At 37.9% G+C, this 24850-nt stretch overlaps 1 protein-coding gene across 2 annotated transcripts; it reads right to left on the bottom strand.

The window, feature by feature from the left end:
• Positions 1-2435: 2435 nt before the first annotated feature.
• NFU1 (NFU1 iron-sulfur cluster scaffold) lies at positions 2436-24830 on the bottom strand. 2 transcript variants are annotated; one of them, XM_047747198.1, is made up of 8 exons: positions 24686-24830; positions 22146-22246; positions 16703-16838; positions 13882-13948; positions 9138-9252; positions 7188-7248; positions 5537-5711; positions 2436-3460 (listed from the first exon to the last, which is right to left on the bottom strand). In XM_047747198.1, exons 1-8 carry the CDS (start codon positions 24745-24747, stop codon positions 3416-3418), a joined length of 762 nt encoding a protein of 253 aa, XP_047603154.1. In that variant the 5' UTR covers positions 24748-24830; the 3' UTR covers positions 2436-3415. The 2 variants fall into 2 exon arrangements, with proteins under 2 accessions (XP_047603154.1, XP_047603155.1); XM_047747199.1 differs by lacking the exon at positions 22146-22246 and having other exon boundaries at positions 24686-24769.
• Positions 24831-24850: the final 20 nt, after the last annotated feature.

The raw sequence follows: 24850 nt of genomic DNA, 5'->3' as shown, positions 1-24850 counted from the left end.
CAATGAAAGTTTGCTATTTTTAAATATTTTGCTCCTTGTCATTCTGGATAATGCTTCATCCTAATTCTCATTAGCAAAAAATCCTCCAAGTGCTTGGCTGACTCTTAGTCAATAATCTCAGTTTCAAATACCTATTGAAATGTTCCATGTTTATAAAGTGTTTTCCATAATACTTGCAAGATTTTATACATTGGGGGGAGCTAATTTTTGTTTTCACCAAACACAACTAATATGAATGATTACTTCCCCTTTATGTGAAACATATAGGAGAAATTAAGTATAGTTTAAAAATTCAAAAGTAAAACCATTTATCTGATTAAACCATACCTTCTAAATTAATCTTTGATTGAAAAAATGGCTCAATTAATTAAAAAATATATTATTTTCATTTTAAGATTGGTATTTCGCAGTGTCAGCCACAAATAAGAAAAAGCAGTAAAATAAACGTACCAACTCTTCCATGATTTACCAAGGCTGTTAGACAGCAATCAGCTTCAAGTGACAGTACCTGCCAACAGTAGATGTTCGTAACAAGAAAACCTCTTATCTCACATGATACTCTGAAAATGGGTGGTTCCCAGGCTATCTCAAAAGTCAATAATGTCCTCAAGGATCCAGGCCTTGTTTCCTTCCTCTTTGCCATTCTCAGTGGACTGGCTTTTCATCATGGTTTTAAATTGACTGTCATAGCCTTAGACATTAAGTTTCCATTCTACAGCATACCCAACAGGAAAGAAAGGAATTGAGGGGAAAAGAGCCTTCTTTACATAGATTAACTCTCTCTCTTAATCAGGGAAGAAAATCTTTTAAATTAAAACACTCCAGTAGAGCCTCTCTTACAGCTGGTTGGCCAGAGCTGGGTTACATGTCCCCACCTAAACTAACTGGCAAAGAGAAAAGGAGTTAAAATGACTGGCTTACATTAGTTAGAATTTATCCCCTGAGGGATACCTTCCCTGGTCACATCACAAATGATAATTAACAGGGTGCCAGCGTGGCTCAGTCAGTTCATAACCCAGGGGTTCTGGGATCAAGCCCTGCCTTAGGCTCCTTGCTTGGCAGGGAGTCTGCTTCCCCCTCTCCCTCTGCTCCTCTCCCGGCTTGTGTTAAATAAATAAAATCCTAAAAAACAAAAACAAATGGTAATTGAAAGGGCCTCTCTCAGTAAGAAGCAGGGGTATATATATGCTGGGTAGGCAGCCACTAGTTTCTGTAGCACTGTTCGGCTCACTGTTTGCTTCTGTCCCATTTCTAGGTAAGGACTTTCACTTTATACTTGGGCTTCTTGCAGTCCCCAAATACATACCCATACACAGCTTCTAGATTCTGTTTACACTGCTCTGTATGCCTAGAAAGGTCTTCCTAACCTTTCCTCTCTGCTCCTCATGGCTGCTTCCTTTTGCAGAAAATCTTGCTCATACCTTGGCCGCTCAGTTGCGTGATTTCCCCTCCTCCAGTAATCTAATTCGCCCCCCGCTGCAGCAACTTATTTCATGGCCATCCATGAAGGCTTGTCATTAACTGCATCTCCTCCACAGCCTCAATTTCCTGTAGCTTTTTTAGAAAATTAATTTATTTATTTAACAGAGACCACAAGTAGGCAGAGACCACAAGAGAGGCAGGCAGAGAGAGGGGAAGGGAAGCAGGCTCCCCGCTGAGCAGAGAGCCCGATGCGGGGCTCCATCTCAGGACCCTGGGATCATGACCTGAGCCGAAGGTAGAGGCTTTAACCCACTGAGCCACCCAGCTGCCCCCCACTTTTTTTCCTATAGCTTAAGGGCAGGTCAATGTGTCTAAGTCTACAAAGCAATTCCCAGAGTCTGACCTGAATTCATCTATAATAGCTTAGGGAACAAATTCTCCCAACCCCACTGTCAGGTCTATGAACCAAAGGACAAACATATGAACTTTAAATTCCAGCATTCATAGATCATGTAGTTCTTCCTGTTTCCATCCCTTTTTTTAAAATTTATTTGAAAGGAAGAGCAGAGTGAGAGAGAGCACGCACAGAAATTGGGGTGAGGGGTAGAGGGAGAGGGACAAGCACTCAGCAGGGACCCCAATGTGGAGCTTGATCCCAGGACCCTGAGATCATGACCTGAGCCAAAGGCAGATCCTTAACCCACTGAGCCACCCAGGTGCCCCTCCATCTCTATCTTAGTATGGATACTTTTGGGAACCAGAATCCCAAAAATACAATATACCACTGCTATTTCTTTCTTATCCTGATATTGTCTGTGAACTAATGTCTCTGAAATATTATAGAAAATGAGAGAGAAGAGTAATTTACTATGTTGGGTATCTGAAAAAGCAGTACCTCTATGGCAGAAAAATAACTGACCAAATTTCTGGCATGGAACAGATTATAAATCTCTGACTCAGGAGAATCCAGTGGAAGAAGAACCAAAGCAGTTTTTCATCTTTTGTTTTTTCCCCAGAGATTCTGCTTCATAAAATAAAGCCTGAGTATGCTAAGGCAGCTCTTCCCTCAATTCAGCCTGCTGTGTCTTCTACCAATGGAAATTCTGCCTACATTCTGGAACTTGGTTCTTCATTAGTTTTCAGCATCATGACCTTTTTTTTTTTTTTTTAAGCCAGGTCTGTTTTTCTTTTTTCTTTCTTTTTTTTTTTTTTTTTTTAAGGGGGCAGAAAAGAGGCAGAAGGAGAGAGAGAGAGAGAAAATCTTAAGTAGGCTCCAGGTCCAGTGCAGAGACCAAAGTGGGGCTCATTCTCACAACCTGAGACCATGACTTGAGTCGAAATCAAGAGTCAGAGACCTAACCTACTGAGCCACCCAGGCACCCCCAGGCAGATACCATTTTTAAGCCAGAATTGTTTAGTTGTTTTTTTTTTTTAAACAAGATAAAAATCCAGTAAAGATGCCTTTGGCTCAAGTCATGGTCCTATAGTCCTGGAATCGAGTCCCACATCAGGCTCCCAGCTCTGCAGGGAGTCTGCTTCTCCCTCTGACCTTCTCCCCTCTCATGCTCTCACTCTCTCTCTCTCAAAAAAAAAAAAAAAATCCAGTAAAGAGTCTCAAATATTTCACAAAAAGCTAAGCCATTTTAGAGTATTTTTATAAGTATTCTCCTTATTTACTTCTGTATTTAAAAAAAAAAAAAAGGAAACAAATTAGATGGTGGAAAATGAACTGCTTCACACATTATGCAAAGGAACCATAAAAAATAAAGAACTAACATTAAAATATCCCTGGATAAAATCCACGTGTACAGAAGATGATTCAAGATGTTATAAATAACTCATATGAGGTAAAGCAAACATGCAATATTTATATACCAGTCTGAAAAAAGGGCATATTTTATTAATCCTCAAGTTCCTTGGCAGATTAATAATAAAAGCTTGGTATAATTATCAATAAGTCCAACTGCTGGGCCCCAAGAAAATGCTAATTATTTTAAGGTGAGTTAGCTTCTTTTTCATCTGATTCATCATCCATAACCTAAAACCAAGAAAAGAAAAAGAGAATTTAAGAATTAAAAGGATTAGAAATTGCTATTTTCCTGATTATACCATTACTTGCTTACCTGAAATACTCCACTCTATCTATAATGATGCGTGTCAGTCCAATAAAAATAAGTCTATCAACAGCCCCCAAAGCACAAGTTTGCCTCACAAACTGGTATCATAACAACATAAAAGCAAATTTAATATTAGCAAATTAATTAAGCACTGGTCTTTTTAAAAGATTTATTGAGGAAGAGAACATGCGTGGGGGGGGTGAGGAAGAGAATAGGGAGAGGGCACAGGGAGAGAATCTCAAACAGACTCCCAGCTGAGAGTGGAGCCCATGCTAGGTTCCATCTCAAGACTCTGAGATAAGGCTTAAGCTAAAACCAAAAGTTGGACGCTTAACCAACTTCACCACCCAGATGTCCCAAGATTAGTATCTTTTCATGAGTTAATATATTACTCAGGAAATAAAGAGTTGTCCTTTGGAGAGGAAAAGAGTTATATAAACTCAAGAATTTTTTTTTCAACACACCCACTACAATTAAACACCAATTCAAGTTTATAACCTGACTGCCAATTCATCACCCCACCCTGGATAAGTGAACACATGTTCCTTTGTTCAATCCACCAAAGTGTCAAGTAATGCAATTCTTTAAAGAGGCGTATAAGGCATAGAGAAAATAATGAAACAAAAATAAGCTTGTTTCTTTAAATCTAGAAGAATTTGGTTCTGATCTGAGACTATCATGGAAAAACAATTCATATTTTCTGTCTTGAATTAAGTAAAAATGGGTATTTATTTCTAAGGAATTGACACATTATAATTAATCTTAGCAACACACAATCCAAAGAGTTTCATCCATCAATTCCCATTTTAGGCAGCACATTCCTAAATTTGGAAACCTTCTTCCAAATACTTATTTAATACAAAGAATGTACACAACATGTACAACACACAGGGCTAAGTGTTGTAGAAGAACATAAAGACCTGGGTATGATGACAAGTCTCTCAAGGAACTTACCCACAAACATAAATCTGAAACAGACCCACAGGAAGAGGCTTTGGACAAAAGCAGAGCCCAAGTCCAAGGATAGGACCAATATGGCCTTCAAAGAGCAGATGCCATGTATTATACCGAAAGGATGATTTTCATACTACTCAGAGATGAGTGGTTCTCAAAGGAGCTGAGGAGATGCCCTCTCCTTAAAGGCAGAGTGACCTGAAGAGTTTTTTCAAATTTCCAATATCCATACATTGTTTTCCTCCTTGATAATCTCTTTCCATAAGGCCAAGCCTCTTGGTTGAGAACTGCAGCAGTATGGCCACTATTACTACTGAGAAGTTTCTGTGCTATTCCTGAGGTGCTCTGGGGCAGAAAAAATGCTATCAGGCTAGAACTCCATTTAGTCCTCTGTCTTACTGTACAACAAAGTATGATTTCTAGATGAGGTTCTTGCCTGGATAAATCTGATGCATAAATATGATGGAGCTCTTCCACTGAGGACTTCCAACTCTCAGCTATAACATCTATGTTTTGAATCCCCTTTTCAAAATTTTTCTATAACCAGAGCAGCAGCAAGACCTCTAAGTCTCCATTTCCTTACATACAAAATGGGAATGGCTTACTCAATACTGTGTTGTGGAGAAGATTAAAGGAAGAGTATTTGTAAAAAGGCCTGGCAAATAGATAGGTATTCATAACACTAAAGTGAATTTTTTTTTTTTAAAGATTTTATTTATTTATTTGACAGACAGAAATCACAAGTAAGCAGAGAGGCAGGCAGAGAGAGAGGAGGAAGCAGGCTCCCTGCTGAGCAGAAAGCCCCATGCGGGGCTCGAACCCAGGACCTGGGATCATGACCTGAGCCGAAGGCAGCGGCTTAACCCACTGAGCCACCCAGGAGCCCCCTAAAGTGAATTCTAAAATAAGGAATCTTCAAGTCTAATAACAACTGTAACACAGAGATCCAGCCCCTCAAGAATATGTCAGGTCATAAATTTCTTTCTTCCCCCCAAATATTTAGTTTAATATTGAATCTCGACTGTTATGTAATATTGGCATACCTGTTCTACACCCTCTACTTCCGGAATATAAAACTGCAGCATGTTCTGAATTCCATTTTTAAGAGTAATGATTGAACTGGGGCAGCTGGTACAAGAACCTTGGAGTTTGAGCTGTACAATGCCATCTTCAAAGCCTTTATAGATCACATCTCCTCCGTCTTCCTGCACAGTTGGCCTGTGGTCACAGAATATTTGTGATATATGTAAAAGAACTGAAGCGTCCACCAAAAAAACTTAAAACAACTCAGGGCTTAGATTTTTGTATTGGTAAAATTCACAAAGTTGGAGCTACTTATACAATAGGGAAGAGAAATGTAGCTAGTCTCATTTGTAACTTTTTAAAAGTTTCAGGTAAAATGTGCAAATTCATTCATACAAATCTTTGCTCCACTTACTATATTTTAATCCTGCTTATTAATAATCTTGTTAGGCATTTAAGATCTCAAATGTCCTAATAATTACAATTACCTAAGATAATACTCACTCATTTCTTTTGAATGAACAGACACTGACTGACATGATACATGCTGGCTTTTTTTTGCCAGATAAACTTTGCATCGAAATACAACATTAATACAGAAAAACGCATGAATCATGTATGATCAATTACACAAATTTTTACAAAGTGAACACACATTTGTCTCAGGCCAAGACACAAAGCTAGCACCCCCAGAAGTCCCCCTTGTGCTTCCCATCAACCAAAGGTAACCATTTCCTAATTGCTATTACCATTGATTAGGTCTGTTTTGTAACTTTACAATTATAAACAGGCATTCCATTTAAAAAACATAGGATTTCCTCTTTTGTATTTGCCTTATTTTGTTCTTAATGAGATTCTTCCACATCATCACACAGTGTTTCATTAAGTGAAAATGCCAGAATTTATCCCTGCTGTTGTGGACAGATATTTGGGTGAAAATCAGTTTTTGGTTTTTACAAACAGTGCGGCTATGAAGACTCTTGCAGATGTCATTTGGCATACATATACAGGGCCACTGGGAATACACCTGAGCACGAAATTGCTGGATCAAGAATGTACATATACTCACATTTAGTAGATACAAACAGTTGCCCTTTGCCCAGGTTCTCATACCCTAGCCTCACACTGAGAATCAGCAAAATGACCCATGGGAAACCTTCATGAGCTTCCCTTCTCTATAGGATGTTGTGTGCTTTGGCAGCTCTCTACCGTTTTCAAACGAAAAAAAACATTTTATTGTATTTCTGTGAGTTCTCACCAGGTCTGCTACAAGCAAAAGTGGAAGCCTGCAATTCTCCGCTCATTTAAATTTCTTCCTTATGGGCAATAGTCTGAAAGAAAGTATTTCTCTTCTCACAATCCACCCAAACACTATTTAACTCATTTTTTCATTTTAAGAAATTTGGTACTATAACAATATCAAACCTAGACTGTGACTGTGAGAGATAAATTCCCTCACTATGTTTAGACAGATTGTCTTAAAAATTTTGGAGTGCATATACAGAATGTAAATTCAACTGCCATGGTTACCTATTACAGTTTACATTTACTTCTACTTATTAGAGGTTTTTTTTTTTTTTTTTCCCCCTCACAGACAGCTAAAAGTAAATTGCTATAATGGAAATTGCCTCTGCACCATATTTGATTTCGGGCAGAATGATGAGCACATACCGTATTCTAGTATCTAACAATTCCTTAATCATTGCCACAACTTCATCATCTTCTTCAGATCCTATTAACAATTGCAAATAAAATATATCAATGATAGAAAGTTTATATCCATGCAAATAAAAGTATTAAAAAGGATGATTTTAACTTAATGTCTCATTAAAAAAATAATAAAAGCATACACATCTAACTTGGTATGGTGATAAAAGGGAAATGGAAATGATAGTTGGAGAGATGGAAAGACCATTCAATTCTCTGAAGAAAAACTTTTTAAAAAAGATTTGAGAGAGGAAGAGAAAACACATGCATACGCAGGAGAGAGGGGAAGAGAGAGAGGGAAAGAGTCTCAAGCAGACTCCCCACTGACTGTGGAGCCCAGTGTGGGGCTCAATCCCATGATCCTGAGATCATGACCTGAGCCAAAGCCAAGAGCCTGACGTTCAACCAACTGTGCCACCCAGGTGGCCCTTGATTCTCTGAAGAAAAATTAAGGAGCACTGGCCAACTCAACACTTGGTGATAACTTGATCTAATAATGATGTTAGGGTTTGAATTTTTTTGGTTTGTAAACTTTCATCATCCTCAAGGATTGAGAAGTGGCAGAGAAAAAAGATTGCCTGGATTCTGAGGGAAAGTCTGAGACACAAAGGTACACCTACTTCATAAGTTAAATTATATTTTTAATTTTTCAATACAGAGGTTTTCAAAATGACATCCATACTAAATTTAGATATAAGCCTTATGGAAATTTCCAAAATATTCTACAAATCTGAAGAAAAATATAAGTTTTTCATTTTGTGTCATTTTTGCTTTTCTTTTACTTTATAAGGTTATATACTGATCTTTACCAATACCTTTTTGTGGGTTTAAAAATTTTTTTGAGAAATTTACCTTTAGGAAAATGAAAAATATAGATAATTCAAATTATACTATAATACACACTCTAGAGTTCTGGCAACAATGTAAGAATTATCAATATCAAATTATATTAACTTTGAGCCTTTTTTAATAAAAGAAATAAAATATAATAAAACAAAGGTTCTCTTATGTTGGGGTGACTGGGTGGCTCAGTCATTTGAGCATCAGACTCTTGGTTTCAGCTCAGGTCATGATATCATAGGTCATGAGATCAAGCCCACATCATGCTTCACACTCAGCATGGAGTCTGCTTGAAAGATTCTTGCCCTATGCCCTTCCCCCCACACGAGAGTGCATGCTCTCTCTCTAAAATAAATAAATCTTTAAAAAAAAATACTACCTAGCACTTAAACTAGAATGACACTTTTTTCAAAATGGCTGTATTTCAAAATATGTTCAGTGAAAAAAGGCAAGTTGCATATAATGCACATTAAAGTTTAAAAAACCCATACCATATATTCCCCCACAGAGACTTATACATGTAGTAAAAGTTTAAAAACAAGCCAGGTTTATATACATCTCTGGAAATAGAAAGGGGGGAAGCAATGGATGGGGGCTGTGAGGTTTTGGTTTTATCTTTAATGTCGTGGACTTTTTTTTTTGAGTAAAGCAATAGAAGTTTATTAAGTGAAGACAATGAAAAAGCTCTCAAGAGTGAGAGGGGTCTCAACAGGGCTGCCCTGTGTCTTTAATGTTTTATTTAAAAATGGGTCTCAAACAATTATGGGAAATATTAACATCTGTTAAATTTGAGAGGAGAGCAAATTGGTATACATATTATTTTCTATGTGTTTAAAAACTTTTATAATTGAAAAATTCAATTTTGTATAATATAGTCAATTTAGGCAGAAGTTTTCAAAAATGATGAATAAAACTAATATATGTGAAGTTTTGTTCCCTCTGGAATTGGTTCCAGATCTAAACATGGTACAATGATAAAAATCTACTATCATGACTTCCAAAATCAAAACAAATGTGAAGAAAGTAGAAAAATTTTTTTTTACTTAAAATAATATTAATTACCCAACATAGTACCTGCTTCTCCTGAAGATGTTTCCTCAGTAACTAAGGGTAAGCCAGAAGCAAAGAAATCCATGATTGTTGCATAAATATCTGGTTTCAGTAAATTCCAGTCTAATTCTTCACTTTCCTGTAAATATTTAAAGGAAAATCCTACATTTCTAATCAAGAGCAAGGACTAATACAAAACAATACTTCGTATCTTTTAAGAATCTTTTCCTATATATATCCTATACTGTGTAACAACAGCACTCATTTTTGGAGAAGACTTGTCAATTCAGTCCTTAACAGATCTGTTTATAAGGACTTTTGGAAGATATAATCTTATAATATTCTTCATCCATTCATTCATCACACTTATGTTAAATGGGCTGTATGTACCATGCTTTGTTTAGGGGATACCACAATGATTAAAAGATACTTTTTCATGAGGTGAAGAGAGTTAAAATACTGAATGAATTTTGTGTTTAAGGAGAATAATAAAGAGATTTCCTATTCTTTTAAATAAAATAGGATAGAGCTGCTTGATCAAATATACAGGATATCCCACAAGCAACCAAAAAATTCAACTCACATATACTACTTCAGAGTACTGAAGAAATCCAATGACACAACTGTAGAGCCAAAACATGTAACATGTCTTATCTATGGTGTTGTGCTAGAAGACTTATGGACATCCAACAAGTCCAGTATCCTTAAGAAAGAATTCCTAACTATGTAACCTCTATGTCTGGCCAACTAGTTGATTCCATTAAAAAAAAAGACACAATGATTAAATACCTAAATAGTACTAACATCCAAAAAGAGAAAGGGAACATGTTTTCTTTTAGTTTTTTAAAGGAGAGCTCTTGGGGCGCCTGGGTGGCTCAGTGGGTTAAAGCCTCTGCTTTCGGCTCAGGTCATGATCCCAGGGTCTTGGGATCGAGCCCCACATTGGGCTCTCTGCTCAGTGGGGAGTCTGCTTCTCCCTCTCCCACTCCCCCTGCTTGTATTCCCTCTCTTGCTAACTTTCGGTCAATAAATAAATAAAATCTTTAAAAAAAAAATAAAGGAGAGCTCTTTAGGAAGAAAAACTATTAGATGTGGTCAGTCCATTTAGATTCTCAGGCTTGTTAGCTAGTGGCTATGCTTAAATACTATTAAAAATGAATCTACATGCATAAAAGGGGCTATTTTTGTCATGGATTAAGAATCAATTTAGGAGTTCTTGGTGGCTCAGTTGGTTGAGTGTCTAACTCTTGATTTCAGCTCAGGTCATGATCTCCTGGTCCTGGGATCAAGCCCTGCATCAGGCTCCTTGCCCAGAGTGGAGTCTGCCTGAGAGTCTCTCTCTGCTCACACGTACCCTCTAACTAGTAAAATCTTAAAAAAAAAAAAAAAAAAAAAAGCTAATTTAGACATGGTATACAGAAGACAAGATACATGGACACTGCTATGGATACAAGGGCGAAACTAGTGAGTTGCCTTAGTGACTGGGAACTGGTTCTGGGAAACATTTTAATAACTTATTTGGAAGGCGGATCAGAGGGCTACTTCAGATCTTCAGTAAACAGTGGACTCTACCGAGTAGGGAAATACTGGTAATAAAAAATATATATATTCTGAAGTAGTCTGAATGAGAAAAAAAAGGCAGTACATAAGCTTCAAATACATTTACTCATTTAGAAAAAAATAACAGGGGTGCCTGGCTGGCTCAGTCAGTAGAGCATGTGACTCTTGATCCTGGGGTCATGAGTTCAAGCCTCACACTGGGCATAGAACTTACTTTAAAAAATATATTGGAATTGTCAAAGTTATTTCAAAGGACAGAAGAACAGAAAATCATCCATACTCTGCTAAAGAAATAAATTATTCATTTTAAATAACAAATTATGGATAAAAAGTCTCTGAATCATCAATTAGCAATCAGAAAAGGAAACAGGCAATAACTAAAGATATCAGGTAGATGAGATAGTCCATAAGAAAAGTAACTGAAAGAGGGGCTCCTGGGTGGCTCAGTGGGTTAAAGCCTCTGCCTTCAGTTCAGGTCATGATCCCAGGGTCCTGGGATCGAGCCCCGCATCGGGCTCTCTGCTCAGCGGGGAGCCTGCTTCTTCCTCTCTCTCTCTCTGCCTGCCTCTCCGCCTACTTGTGATATCTCTCTCTGTCAAATAAATAAATAAATAAAATTAAAAAAAAAAAAAAGAAAAAAAGAAAAGTAACTGAAAGAAAACAAATCTACTATTCCACCCATTAATTTTCAATATATGCCCTTAGACTATTATTAGTTAATTATGTCATTTCACTTAAGAAAAAACAGTGAGGCTGGAGAAATTCCAAAAGAAGTAATCAAATTAGAACAAGAAAGAAAATAAAAGATGACTTACCAAAATAAAAAAAAAAAAAAAAAAAATAGCCCAACTCTGTAAGATATAATCACATTTTCAACTAAAAAAATTTTTTAAATGCCCCAGGCTGCATATAAAAGAACTAAAAAAAAAAACCTTGTTAAAATAAATACATAATTTGCCATTTATAAAATGAAAACAAGAATACCTAGTTTAGGGGCGCCTGGGTGGCTCAGTGGGTTAAGCCGCTGCCTTCGGCTCAGGTCATGATCCCAGGTCCTGGGTTCGAGCCCCACATCGGGCTTTCTGCTCAGCGGGGAGCCTGCTTCCTCCTCTCTCTCTGCCTGCCTCTCTGCTTACTTGTGATTTCTCTCTGTCAAATAAAAAAAAAAAAAAAAAAAAAAAAAAAAAAAAAATCTTTAAAAAAAAAAAAAAAAGAATACCTAGTTTAAATAATTAAATTAGGTAATATACATAAAGCACTTCTGCTATGTAAATGCCATACCAGATACTTGGAAACATTAAACAAGAGGTGGTCCTCCCCCAACCCTCAAAAAATATAAAAGAAAGCAAACTGAAGAATACCAAAGATAGGTCAGATGTCTCTAAACTGGTAAACATGTGGGATAGGTCAGCATGGATTTACTCACCACAATTCTTTTGGCAGAAACCCCTTAAAGCCTGAAAATTCAATCTATGAAATCCTAGGTCATTGTTCCCTTCCATAAACATTTTTTTAAGTGAACACCACGTGCTAGGCATTGTTCCAGGTGAACTTAACAAGGTAGGCAATCTCTAGCTTTACAGAGTTTACATTCCAATGTAGGAAAGGCACATAATAAAAATAAACTAAAAAAAAAAAAAAAAGTGACTAAGTGATAAGTGCCACAAAGACGATACAAGGTAAGCTCCTGGAGGGAGAGCCATTTCAACTGATAGGAGCAAGAATGGGCTTTGTGAGAATTTAGACCCAATAACACTTGAAACCACAGGGAAAAACCTTTTACAATTAGGATATTTGCAAGAACAACTATGGCCACTGGGATTGCCACCAAAGAGGAAAATTCTAATTCTCCTCCACACATACAGCTACAGGAGCATTCTGGACTATTTGTAACAAGTCATTAACCCAGTCCATTTTTATGAGTCCTATCAGTGCATCAAGAACTCAAGAGTAATCCTTTCAAATTGCTTAAGAGGAGTTACATGAAAACGTTGGATTTTTTTTTTAAGATTTTATTTATTTATTTATTTATTTGAGAGAGAGAGAGAGAGTGAGCCAGCAAGAGAGCACAAGCTGGAGGAAGGGCAGAGGGAGAGGGAAAAGCAGGATCGCTGCTGAGCAGAGAGCACGATGCAGGCTCGATCCCAGGACCTTCAGATCATGACCCGAGCTGAAGGTTTAGTTGCTTACCCGACTGAGCCACCCAGGCGCCCCGAAAACTTTGGATTTTGACACAATATTGAACAAGTGATTAAGTTTGGTGCATACATATCAATTAATAGACCTAAAAGTATACATAGTTCAAATTTAAATAGTTCATTTCTCATTCATCTAGCAGACTTGAAAATGAAACTGCCTTTTCTAGCAGATACTACCTCAGCTGTTGGAATGGGTAGCATAGTCAGATTGACTTTCTGACATTTAGAGGTTAACCAATGCTGCAGGACGACACAGTCCCCTGCTCTTATCTGTGAAGTTCTGAAGTATTACAGCAGATGGTCCATGATGAAAGAGGCCCCTTTAAAGGAGATACACATTCATTCTGCTGGTCAAATATATAAATACAGTTTATTTGTTTGCTTCTTTATTTCATCATTTAAAAAATTTTTTTAAGATTTTATTTATTTATTTGACAGAGAGCAAGCACAAATGAGGTTGCGGGGGAGAGGGGCAGAGGGATTGGGAGAAGCAGGCTCCCCAGCTGAGCAGAAAACCAAACTCGGGACTCGATCCTAGGACGGGGGGATCACGACCATAGCAGAAGGCAGGTGCTTAACAGTCTGAGCCACCCAGGCACCCCTACTCCATTATTTTAAGTTAAGTACTAGTAAAAATATCAAAACCACCAAGAACATTTCAAGTATGAAAGAAAAAAAAAGAATTAGTTAAAATAATACTTGGAGCCTGAATTCTAGTCCTGCCCAGGTTGAATCATGGCCCCGCTATAGGGCAGATATATAATCATGGACACAATCCTGCACTTAATCCTCTGAGGCTCATGTTTTTCTCTTCTTAAATGAGGGATTTGGGATATAGTTAATTTCAACTTGAAAATTCTACTTAATTGAGAAATGTGAGAAGTAAACTTAGAGATTTTTAATAACAATATGTATATAATATATCAAGAAAGAAATTCTGGAGAGACATGTTGGACTTGGAAAAAAACTGATAGAACTGCACAGATTATTTTATATAATCCTATGTTTACCTTTGTGACAGTGATGAAATCTGGTCCGAAAAAGACACTTTTTACTCCTTCAATTCTAAATAACTGCCTGTGAATAAATAAGAAATATGAGATAATAAAATGCTTTATTACAAAAAAGTTTAAACATATAAAAGGGAGACAGAAAAGTAAGAGAGCCTTTACATACCCATCCCCAGCATCAACAATTCATGGCCACCAATAATCAACTCGTGCCCAATCTTGTTCCATCCTCTTACCCTACGATCTAGCAATCACTCTTGGGTATTACCCTAAGAGAAATGAAAACATGCTCCACAGAGACGTGTCCATGAATCTTCATAGCAGCTTTATTTACAAAAGCCAAAAAGAGTATCTGGAAATGCCCATCAACTAGTGAATAACTGAACAGACTGTGTGTATCCTTACAATGCAGGACTACTCAGCAATAAAAGAATAAACTAGAGATACATGCAAAACCAAGGACTCTCAAAAGCATTACGCTAAATGAAAGAAGCCAAACACAAAAGACTATATGGTGGCATTATATAAAACCCTAAAACCATAAACTGTGGTGGCAAAAAACTCAATAGTTACCAGAGTGATAGATGTGTCAACTAACTTTACTGTGATAAGCATTTTGCAAGGCATATGTATATAAAATCAGCACATGGTATACCTTAAGCTTACATAATGTTTTACATCAGTCATATCTCAACAAAGTTGGAATTCATTGCCATGAAACAAAATAGTTACCAGGGTATGGAAATGAAGAAGATTGAATGCAAAGAGAAATGAGGGATTTCTGCAGTAATCAAAATGTTCTCTATTCTTATTTTAGTGGTGGTTACACAACTGTGTGTGTGTATATATATATATATACATATATATATATATACTTTTAAAGATTTTATTTATTTATTTGACAGACAGAGATCACAAGTAGGCAGAGAGGCAGGCCAAGGGGGGGGCGGGGAGAAGCAGACTCCCTGCTGAGCAGAAAGCCCGATGTAGGACTCGATCCCAGGACCCTGAGATCATGACCTGAGCCGAAGGCAGAGGCTTAACCAACTGAGCCACCCAGGTGCCCCACAACTGTATATATTTATCAAAAGTCTGGACTATACACTTAAAACTGATGAATTTCATTTCACGTACATTATACCTCAGTAAAATTAGTTTTTCAAATCCTCTAAGAGGAGAGGGGAGGATTATAATTTGAAAAGCCCCTGTAAGGGATTTTGAAATGCACCATCCTTTCCCAATCACTGATGTATGTAACATACAGAGCAATGACCTTTTTCCCTTATCCTTTTTAGGAATAAAAGTTGACATATTCCAAAAAAGGTTAGTTTACCTTTTCTTGGTCTATCATTGCCAAGAGTGTTACTGGAATTACTATCTGAATTATTGAGAAATTTGTCTGAAATTATGTCATCTGGGCCCTCTAATTCAATATTAAATTTACAAGAAGTTACAAGGTACTTGGTTACATAATATGATCCAATAAACCCAAGCACAGACCTATAAGCAGGTCCCTTGACTGGCCCTATGCATCTGCACTGTTAGCAAAGCTATTTTCTTCACATGAAAGGACCATGCAGAAGAATCAACCTGATCTTTAGGCCATGTCATGGGGACTGCTTTAGGCAAAAATTCATAGGTTTTATGCTTAAAGAAACAAAACGCTTAAAAGGAGTTAAAATGTTATTATATATACTTTGCCACTTAGGTTACTTTCCTCAGGACAATTTCAACTTCTACTTCAACTTCAAAATAAAATATAATACCCAGCAGTGAACACATATCCCAAACATAGTCTGACTTATTCAGAATACGAAGACTATTACCTCTCTTAAGCTGGATACTGTGATTGTTAAAGTTTGATGGCAAACATATCCAACATAGTGAACTAAGAAGTCAGATTCTTCCAACCCACAACTGAGCTATTCATTTTAAACATTTAAGTCATAAGCCTTAATATTTGTTCCTGTTAGATTTTACCTTACTTGCTTTAATCTATCATTTCGGCCTAATGAAACCTTTAAACATTTCTCTGAGCTTTGCCATCTAACATAGAAGGAGCCTACTAAAAAAAATTTTTTTAATTAAAAAAAATTCCTGATAGAAGTGCAATTCTGGCTCTTCTAAGTGTGACATATAAAACAGCTGTGTGTATAGAAGTAATTATCTAAGCTTTACTGTCTAAATACCCCTGGCAATCAGTCTCAGGCTTAGGTTACCAAAAACTTAAATTGATGTAAACTGACTCTAATACTTCTTAATATAAATAATTTCTCTAGCCATCATTAAAAAGAAGCTCATTCCAGTAATTTTGTTGTTTGTCCTATATCATCTGACATACATCTAACATGTCTTTAGCGAAATTTAAAAATTGTCTCTGACTTGTTTTTAAAAAATCATGCCAAATCTAATAGCTATTATTATTTATGGTTCTGAGTGCAATATTTTAGAAACTACTCCACTTTGAAACATCTAGAAAAATTCAGCTATCCTTAAGAAAAAAAATGAACAAGTTGTCACTGTTTTTTATAAAGAGTTAAAGATTTACAATGGAAATTTATATTATTTTCATGAATTTTTTAAAGTAAAAATATAAATTCTTATTTAGTCCTGCTATAGATCTTCAATTACTTTTCAGAAGGGTTTCCTAATATTTGCTGTTATTTTTCTCTTATCTCTTACCTGAAAAGAAAATAAAGCATTCTCTACACTAAAAACAATGCAGTACACGTAAAAATACAATCACTAAATGAAGCCGCCTTCCCCCCAAAGTCAGTTATTTATGTTTCTTGGTAAAAGCAAATGAGAAATAGTATTATACCTAGCCAGAGGGGAGCGAAATGCTGCAGCTGGTGTGGGAAAATCCATGGTCCTTGTCGCAAGAACTGGTTTTCCTGGGATAAACTTTAAACTGTTGGGATTTGGGGTATCTTGTGTTTGAATAAACATGTGTCTTACTAAAAGAAAAAAAAGAAAAAGCATGTTATTCCAGAAAAAAAACAGTGGTTAAGTTTATGAACTATGAAGTGCTCATTTTCAAAGAATCAAAAGATGTAAGAAGAAAGAAAATAAGGCTTGTTGCCCAAGCCAATGAAATAATTTTTAAAGACAACAAAGAAGTTTAATGATATATTTAGAATAACTGCATTGAATTTTATATTACTACTGATTATTTTTGTTATTCAACAGACTCTAGCAATAGCCTTATTTTAACTAGGAAGGCAGATCATCATTCAAGAACCCTCAATGTATTTTATTTGGTGACCTAGTGCTAATGGCTATCATGATCATAAATCATCACTGTGATATCAAAAAGAGCAAAATGTTACTTTCTCTTCTTTCCAAAGTGCTACCAATCTTTTAAAGAGAGATAGATAAATTTATTTTTTAAAAGATTTTATTTATCTATTTGACAGAGAGAGAGACACAGCAAGAAAGGGAACACAAGCAGGGGGAGTGGGAAAGGGAGATGCAGGGCTCGACCCCAGGACCCCAGGATCACAAGCTGAGCCAAAGGTAGACGCCTAATGACTGAGCCACACAGGCGCCCCTAGAGAGATAAATTTATAATATTAATATTTAGTGTGTGAATACCTACTATATGCCAGAGATGGGGGCTGAGTGCTTTAAATATATTTAAGCCTTTAACAACCCCATGAAGAAACCCCATTACTCCTATTTCACTAATGAAGAAAATGAAGCTTAGAGTTAAGTAACTTGACCAATGGTACAGATTTAGTGATGTTATAAATTATCATATAAGTGGGAACAGGGGCGCCTGGGTGGCTCAGTGGGTTAAGCCGCTGCCTTCGGCTCGGGTAATGATCTCAGAGTTCTGGGATCGAGCCCCGCATCGGGCTCTCTGCTTGGCGGGGAGCCTGCTTCCTCCTCTCTCTCTGCCTGCCTCTCTGCCTGCTTGTGAGCTCTCTGTCAAATAAATAAATAAAATCTTTAAAAAAAAAAAAATAAGTGGGAACATATGTGAATTACTTTCTTGAATATTTATTTATTTATTTATTTATTTACTTTCTTGAATATTTTTAAATTATCTTTACAGGTTCTTCTTTGTTTCTTCCAAGGCCATGAATAGTTCAAGAACAGATTCATTAAAGGAATAAAGAACAGAATCTTAATTTCCTACCTTGCTATTATGAAAACAGTTCATAGGACAAAAGATAGTAGTGGAATTTTAATGGTCTTAAAACTATTAACGAGGTCCTGATGGTTTATTACAAAAATAAACTTTCTAACCAAAACAAAATAACTCTCATCTTAGAGCAGTATACCTAGATAGATTAATTTATTGAGCAATTGGGCATGATGCTGAGTACTCCCTATGAATTACACTTTTTAATCTTTACAGTCTCCCAGGGAAACACTGTTTTTATCCTGTTTTACAAATGAGGAAACTAAAGCTCAAAGTCACTCAGTAGTTAAGAAATAAAGACAGGATTAAAGCCCTGCCAATTTCCCACATGGACTTGCTTAACCACTATGCATACATACTGCCACCCCAAACTCACTAATGCCCAGGATGATAGGAAAATACATTTAAAATCAGTCTTCCGGGGGCACCTGGGTGGTTCAAAGGGTTAAGCCTCTGCCTTTGGCCTAGGTCATGATCTCAGGGTCTTGGGATCCAACCCCACATCAGGCTCTCTGCTCAGTGGGGAGCTTGCTTCCCTCTCCCTCTCTGCCTGCCATTCTGCCTACTTGTGATCTGTCAAATAAATAAATAAAATCTTTAAAAAATAAAAATAAAAATAAAATCAGTCTTCCTAGGGCACCTGGGTGGCTCAGTGGGTTAAGCCTCTGCCTTTGGCTCAAGTCATGATCTCAGGGTCCTGGGATCAAGCCCCATATCAGGCTCTCTGCTCAGCAGGGAGCCTGCTTCCCCCATACCCCCCTCCCCTGCCTGCCTCTCTGCCTACTTGTGATCTCTTTCTGTGTCAAATAAATAAATAGGGGCGCCTGGGTGGCTCAGTGGTTAAGCCTCTGCCTTCAGCTCAGGTCATGATCTCAGGGTCCTGGGATCAAGTCCCACGTCGGGCTCTCTGCTCAGTGGAGAACCTGCTTCTTCCTCTCTCTCTCTCTGCCTACTTGTGATCTCTGTCAAATAAATAAATAAAATCTTTAAAAAAAAATCATTTAAATAAATAAATAAAATCTTTAAAAAATAAAATAAAATAAAATAAAATCAGTCTTCCTCTCCTGTCATAATCCTCATATTGTATGTCTGAGGAAAAATAGTAAAATATCAACAAGCAACAGCTTTATTTTAAATTAGAAAGAGATTAAACTTGGCAAAATACAGGATTTGTACGGAAGTGATTTCTTTTTACCCATTATAAAAGATTCTAATTTCACAGCTGGGAGCAGTTTTTACACCTTACCAAGCAGCCATCTAACTGATGTTGAGTCATTTCCTTGGTGAAGGAGAAACTGAAACTAAACTCCCATACATTTTAAGACACTGTCCTATAAATATTATCAATTGGTGACTTGGTGAATAGGCAAATCCTATAAAAGACAAAAATTTAAAAAGATAACCTCAAAATCCAAATACTTGATTTAAAATATTTATACCTGTAGGGCGCCTGGATGGCTCAGTCAGTTAAGTGTCTCCCTTTGGCTCAGGTCATGATCCCAGGGTCTTCGGATGGAGTCCTGCCTCAGGCTCTCCACTCAGGGGCAAGTCTGCTTCTCCCTCTCCCTCTGCCCCTCCCACCCTGCCTGTGCTCTCTCTCAAACAAATAAAATATTAAAAAAATAAAATGAAATAGTTATACCTCCAATGAATAAATTTCTCTGAAAATCTGTGTTACCTGGGAACAAGTTTTCAGATGGAACATTAAAGAAAGGCCTGCCACCAATTTCTATAAATATAAGACAACAAGGTTGGACCTGACCAATCATTTCTTGAAGCCTTTCTTAATAATTTATTGGTAATCAAAATCTCCACACACATTAAGCACTCTCCCACAGTATTTGAGGAATTAAATCTGGTATTTTTCTACTCAGTCCATTTGTGTAAAACTATACCTGCAGAAAGAAAAGGTTTTAGAAATACTTGAAGGTAAAAACTATAAATGTGGGGTGTCTGGCTGGCTCAGTGTGAAGAGCATGCATCTTTTGATCCCAGGGTCATGAGTTTGAGCCCCATGCTGGGTGTAGAGATTACTAAAAAAAAATTTTTTTAAAACTACAAATATAAAAAAAATTTGAGAGCATAATCTATATATATTGTCTGAAGTAGAATATATATGACATCATTACATAAACTTTCTCTTTTAACAATGAACAAAGCTATTTCGAAATAGTAATCTGACTAGGTATTAACAAAATCATTTCAATTACAGTCTAAGCTGGGCTTAATTAGGTATTTCAGAAATGACTCCCAGGTTCATCATCCAGAAAGATGCCCCTGAAAGTGTCAGCAGGGTTATAACAAAATAGAATGATCTAAAATAATTTTTCCCATTATGCTTGGTACTAATAAGTAACAGGTTAATAGAGAGGCAGAAGCTTCCCCCAAAATATACATTGGTACTTAAAGTCAATATCAAAGACTAAGATCAGTGGGTTTCCAAATTGAAAGACCTGATGACCACATAATCCCATCTTACAAAATGTAGAAGTCCAATTAAAGTAGCTTAACTTGCTAACTCAATATTTATGCCTAAATTTTTAGTCTGTGATTCAAGGAGCCAGGCAAGGGTTTCTTCTTTTTGCCCTGGTACACAGGAGAGGTAAGGTCTTTACCCTGATCCAACTTATGTGGTTAGCCAGAGTCAGCCACCTGCCAGAATACGGCCACAAAGTGTTTAAGCCGCTGATGGAAATGGGAGAGGGCCCAAGGGCTGAACCCAAACTCTTACAGCTCCATAAGCACATATAGGCAGACATTTACACACAGACACACAAAGACAACTCCTAGGGTTCCCTGATCACATGACACTGGTCATATTTCAATAATGTCCAAATCCTATCTTCATACCTACTTCCAATATTAATGAAAATAAAACCATGCAATCAACAAAATTGTCAACAAAAGCCATAACTAATTAATTTGGGCCCCAAAAAAGAAAAACTACATCGAAAGTACTATTTTCTAAGGCTCGGACAAAAACTAGAAATTTACTGATTTTAGGTGTATTCTTTTTTCCTTTTTTTTTTTTAAACAATTACCTCCTTCTTCTTCTTCTTCTTCTTTTTTTTAAACAGATCTTTCTTATTTATTCCAGAGAGAAAGAAAAAGAGCGAATATGAGCAGGGGAAGGCAGGGGCAGAGAGAGAGGAAAAGGAAGAGGGAGAAACAGACTCCCTGCTTCAACAGAAGCCCAACGCAGGGCCCAACCCCAGGACCCTGGGATGACCCAAGTTGAAGGCAGATGCTTAACCGACTGAGCCACCCAGGTGCCCCTTTTAGGTGTATTCTTAACAAAACAAGGAGGGCAGCAGCTTAAAATACATAGCTTTTTTTTTAAACAAACCCATTTGTAACTTCTTTTTGTAAAATTTTCATTTGAGAAATCAATCTTGAGCAATGTTCCAGAAGATGTTATTCAAGATACTGAGATTTCGTAGGCCTATTGGACACTATGCTCAGGATTCTTTTTTTTTTTTTTAAGACTATTATTTGAGGGCGCCTAGGTGGCTCAGTGGGTTAAGCCGCTGCCTTCGGCTCAGGTCATGACCTCAGGGTCCTGGGATCGAGCCCCGCATCGGGCTCTCTGCTCAGCAGGGAGCCTGCTTCCTCCTCTCTCTCTGCCTGCCTCTCTGCCTGCTTGTGATCTCTCTCTGTCAAATACATAAATAAAATCTTTAAAAAAAAAAAAAAAGACTATTATTTGAGAGAGAGAGAGCACATGAGCGAGTGTGTGCAAGTTGGGGAGGGGCAGAGGTAGAGACAGAATCTCAAAAAGACTCCCCACTGAATGAGGTGCCCAATGACGTGCGTGGGGTGGGGCTCATGGGGCTTGATCCCAGGACCCTGGAGATCACAACCTGAACTGAAACCAAGAGTCACATGTTCAAATGACTGAGCCACTCAAGTACCCCTGTGCTCCAGATTCTTGAAATCTAATGCCAAAATATGTATAAAATAATTATGATAAATGTTATGACACAAAAAAGTGCTGTTATTTTTATGCACCTGAATGGAAAATTTACAAATTCTTATCTTTTATGATCCAGCAAATAGTATACAAGCACAGTTTCATTAGCTTCTGAAACATAATTTGTTCTAAATGGTAAAATTTTACCTGTGTTACATAAGGTTGCAGGCAGTGGGAAACGTGGCTTATGTACAAACTGATGCAGAAGCTGTTTCTTAATGGTGTATGGATTCATCATAGGACAGAATCTATATTTAAAAACAAATAAAAACGACATTTCAAGAGAGAATCTTTTAAGCTCAATTTCTATTTCACATATATAACAACAAAGCTTAATGTCATTCTCTATCCACATTATTTCCACTTCCTTAGGCAAGCAATATCTGCAAAAAATTTAAAAACAATGGCTCAAGTGGAAATTTATACCCTTAATAACCAAGTGTACACAGGATAGTACAATATCCAGCGTTAAGAAACAAAAGTGCAACTACATTTGTGATTTACAGACTGGATTCCCAGACTCTTAGCAAGTTCTTTGCAGGAAGGATGCAAAGAACTACCGTGGTTTTTTTGTTTTTTTTTTCTTTGTAAATTTAAAAAAAACTAGGCAAGAGAGTCACACAGTTCAAAATTCGAAGGGAACAAAAGTAAACACTGTGCAGTCTCCCTCCCTTTTCTGTCTCCACCACCATGTTTCCCAGGAAAGAGAGAACCAATACTACCTGTTTTGGTTTTGTTTGTTTGTTTTTGACAGAGAGAGAGAGAGAGCACAAGTAAGCAGATAGAGAGGGAGAAGCAGGCTCTCCACCAAACAGGGAGCCCAATGTGGGACTCTATTCCAGGACCTGACCTGAGCCGAAGGCAGCCGCTTAACCGACTGAGCGACCCAGGCACCCCAATACTTCCTGTTTTGAAAGGTATTCTCCTCCAAATTGCTAAAAAAAAAAAAAAAAAAAAACCAACAATCTATATATGCTTTTTGCCTGGAAACTTCTTAAGAGTGTTTTTAACTTTGGTTATTTCACTGTAATAGAGAAGTACTGATTGGCTATTTTTTCATGGCTTTGACAAATTAAAAATGAAGGGAGAAGGGAAAAGGGAAAGGAAAAAAAATTCACTAGTGAAAAATTTTAGAAATCTGATGCAAACTATTTTAAAATCCAGGTTGTTGTTTTTTTTTTTTTTTTTTTTTTTAAAGTAGGCTCCACACCCAATGTGAAGCTCAATGTGGGGCTTGGAAGTCAGGACCCTGAGATCAAGACCTGAGCAAAGATCAAGAGCCAGATGCTTAACCAACTGAGCCACCCAAGCACCCCAAAATCCAGTTTAAAATACATTGCTATCATTACAATTTTCATTTCACATAAGTCACTAAAGAATTTTGAATACATATGATCACTTAAAAACTTTCTCTGATTACTTTTATCTCCAAAAACACTAAGGAAAAGGAGCATCTGCATTTCTGTGACCCTCAGCAGCTAGAAGCATGGCCTCAGTTCCTCGACTTTACAATGAATATTCACAGCTACCTTTAAGACTGGGCCAAAGAGTGACCCAGATAATCCATGTAAAGTGCTTAAAACAGTGCCAAGCACTTGGAGCAAGAGTTCATAAATGTTAGCTACTAGTATTAGTATGTGATAGGTGCCCACTAATTAATTACTGAATCAAGTTTAAGGTTTAGGGGGAAAACATTTTTATCTACAGCTCACAGCCTAAATCCTGACTACACTGGAATATGGAAATACGCTGGAGACCAGTATTCTCTTCCCTTCAGCCCAAGGAAGAAGCACCAGAATGGATGAATATGGTACAGAGATGGGTTTAAAGTGACAAAATAGTGAAGGTGAGTTGCATTATTCCAATAAGACATCTATCCAAACCTAACAGAGGGGGCCAGGAGGTGACTAACAAAAAAGTCTTCCAGGAAACTTAATGCATTTACACTTCAAGGGCATCATTAGCACTAAAACTCCTTAATATTCATTAGTGAAACCCTGTTAGGCCCTTTTGTCCTTTTGTTCCAGAAGTAAAATCAAGATACAGCACCTACTTAAGTCATCATTCCTTATCACCTAAACAACACTGACAGATGTCACCAGGAGGCCAGACTCAAAGGCAGCTTGCACAGAAGAGGGGCAAACATGAGAACAGAGTGGGTTTAGGGGATGGGGAGGAAATCTAGGGGTCTGGATTCTCATCAGCGTTCCATCACTTAAACGTTGTGTAACCTCATACACGTCGCGTCCCCTTTCTGGGCCTACTGAGAAAAGGAGGAAATGAGATGAGGTATCCACTCCCACTCTGCAGACATTCTGATTTCTGTTTAAAAAGCAGAGGGAATGCACATGATGGAAGCGCTGGAAGGGCCACACGATTTTTAAAAAACAGCTCTCCCGTGGGGTGTCTGCAGCCTGGCTTTGCGGGCCTCCCGCCCGTAGGGACTCCGGCGCCGGGTTTCAGCGCCTCCGATGAGGCGCTTGCAGATCCCGCCCGAACTCGGAGCGCCGAGCCGACTCACGGATAGCCGCCCTCCGCAGGGCGAAACCCCCAACGGCAGGGACGGGGACGGACCCGAAGGCTCGGTAAGGGGCACTTCTCCCCGCCCCCAAGGGGCGTGTGAGGGGGCTGACCGCTTTGCTAAGCCCAGCGGTACCCCGGTGCGGAGCTCCTAGCTCGTCACCTACCGCCTACGCAGCCCCGCAGCAGCAGCCGCCGCTCCCCACCGTAGCCGGGCCGCCGCTGCCATCTTTGTCCGAGTGCGCAGCCGTGGGGGAGCGCTCCCGCTTCGCCGAGCGGCGGAAGCCCCGCGCAGGCGCAGGCCGACCGGGAGCCGACGGGCTCCGCGGAGA

Source organism: Lutra lutra, chromosome 9 (assembly GCF_902655055.1).
Source record: "Lutra lutra chromosome 9, mLutLut1.2, whole genome shotgun sequence".
Taxonomy (NCBI): Eukaryota; Metazoa; Chordata; class Mammalia; order Carnivora; family Mustelidae; genus Lutra; species Lutra lutra.
This window is presented reverse-complemented; position numbering and strand designations above follow the sequence as displayed.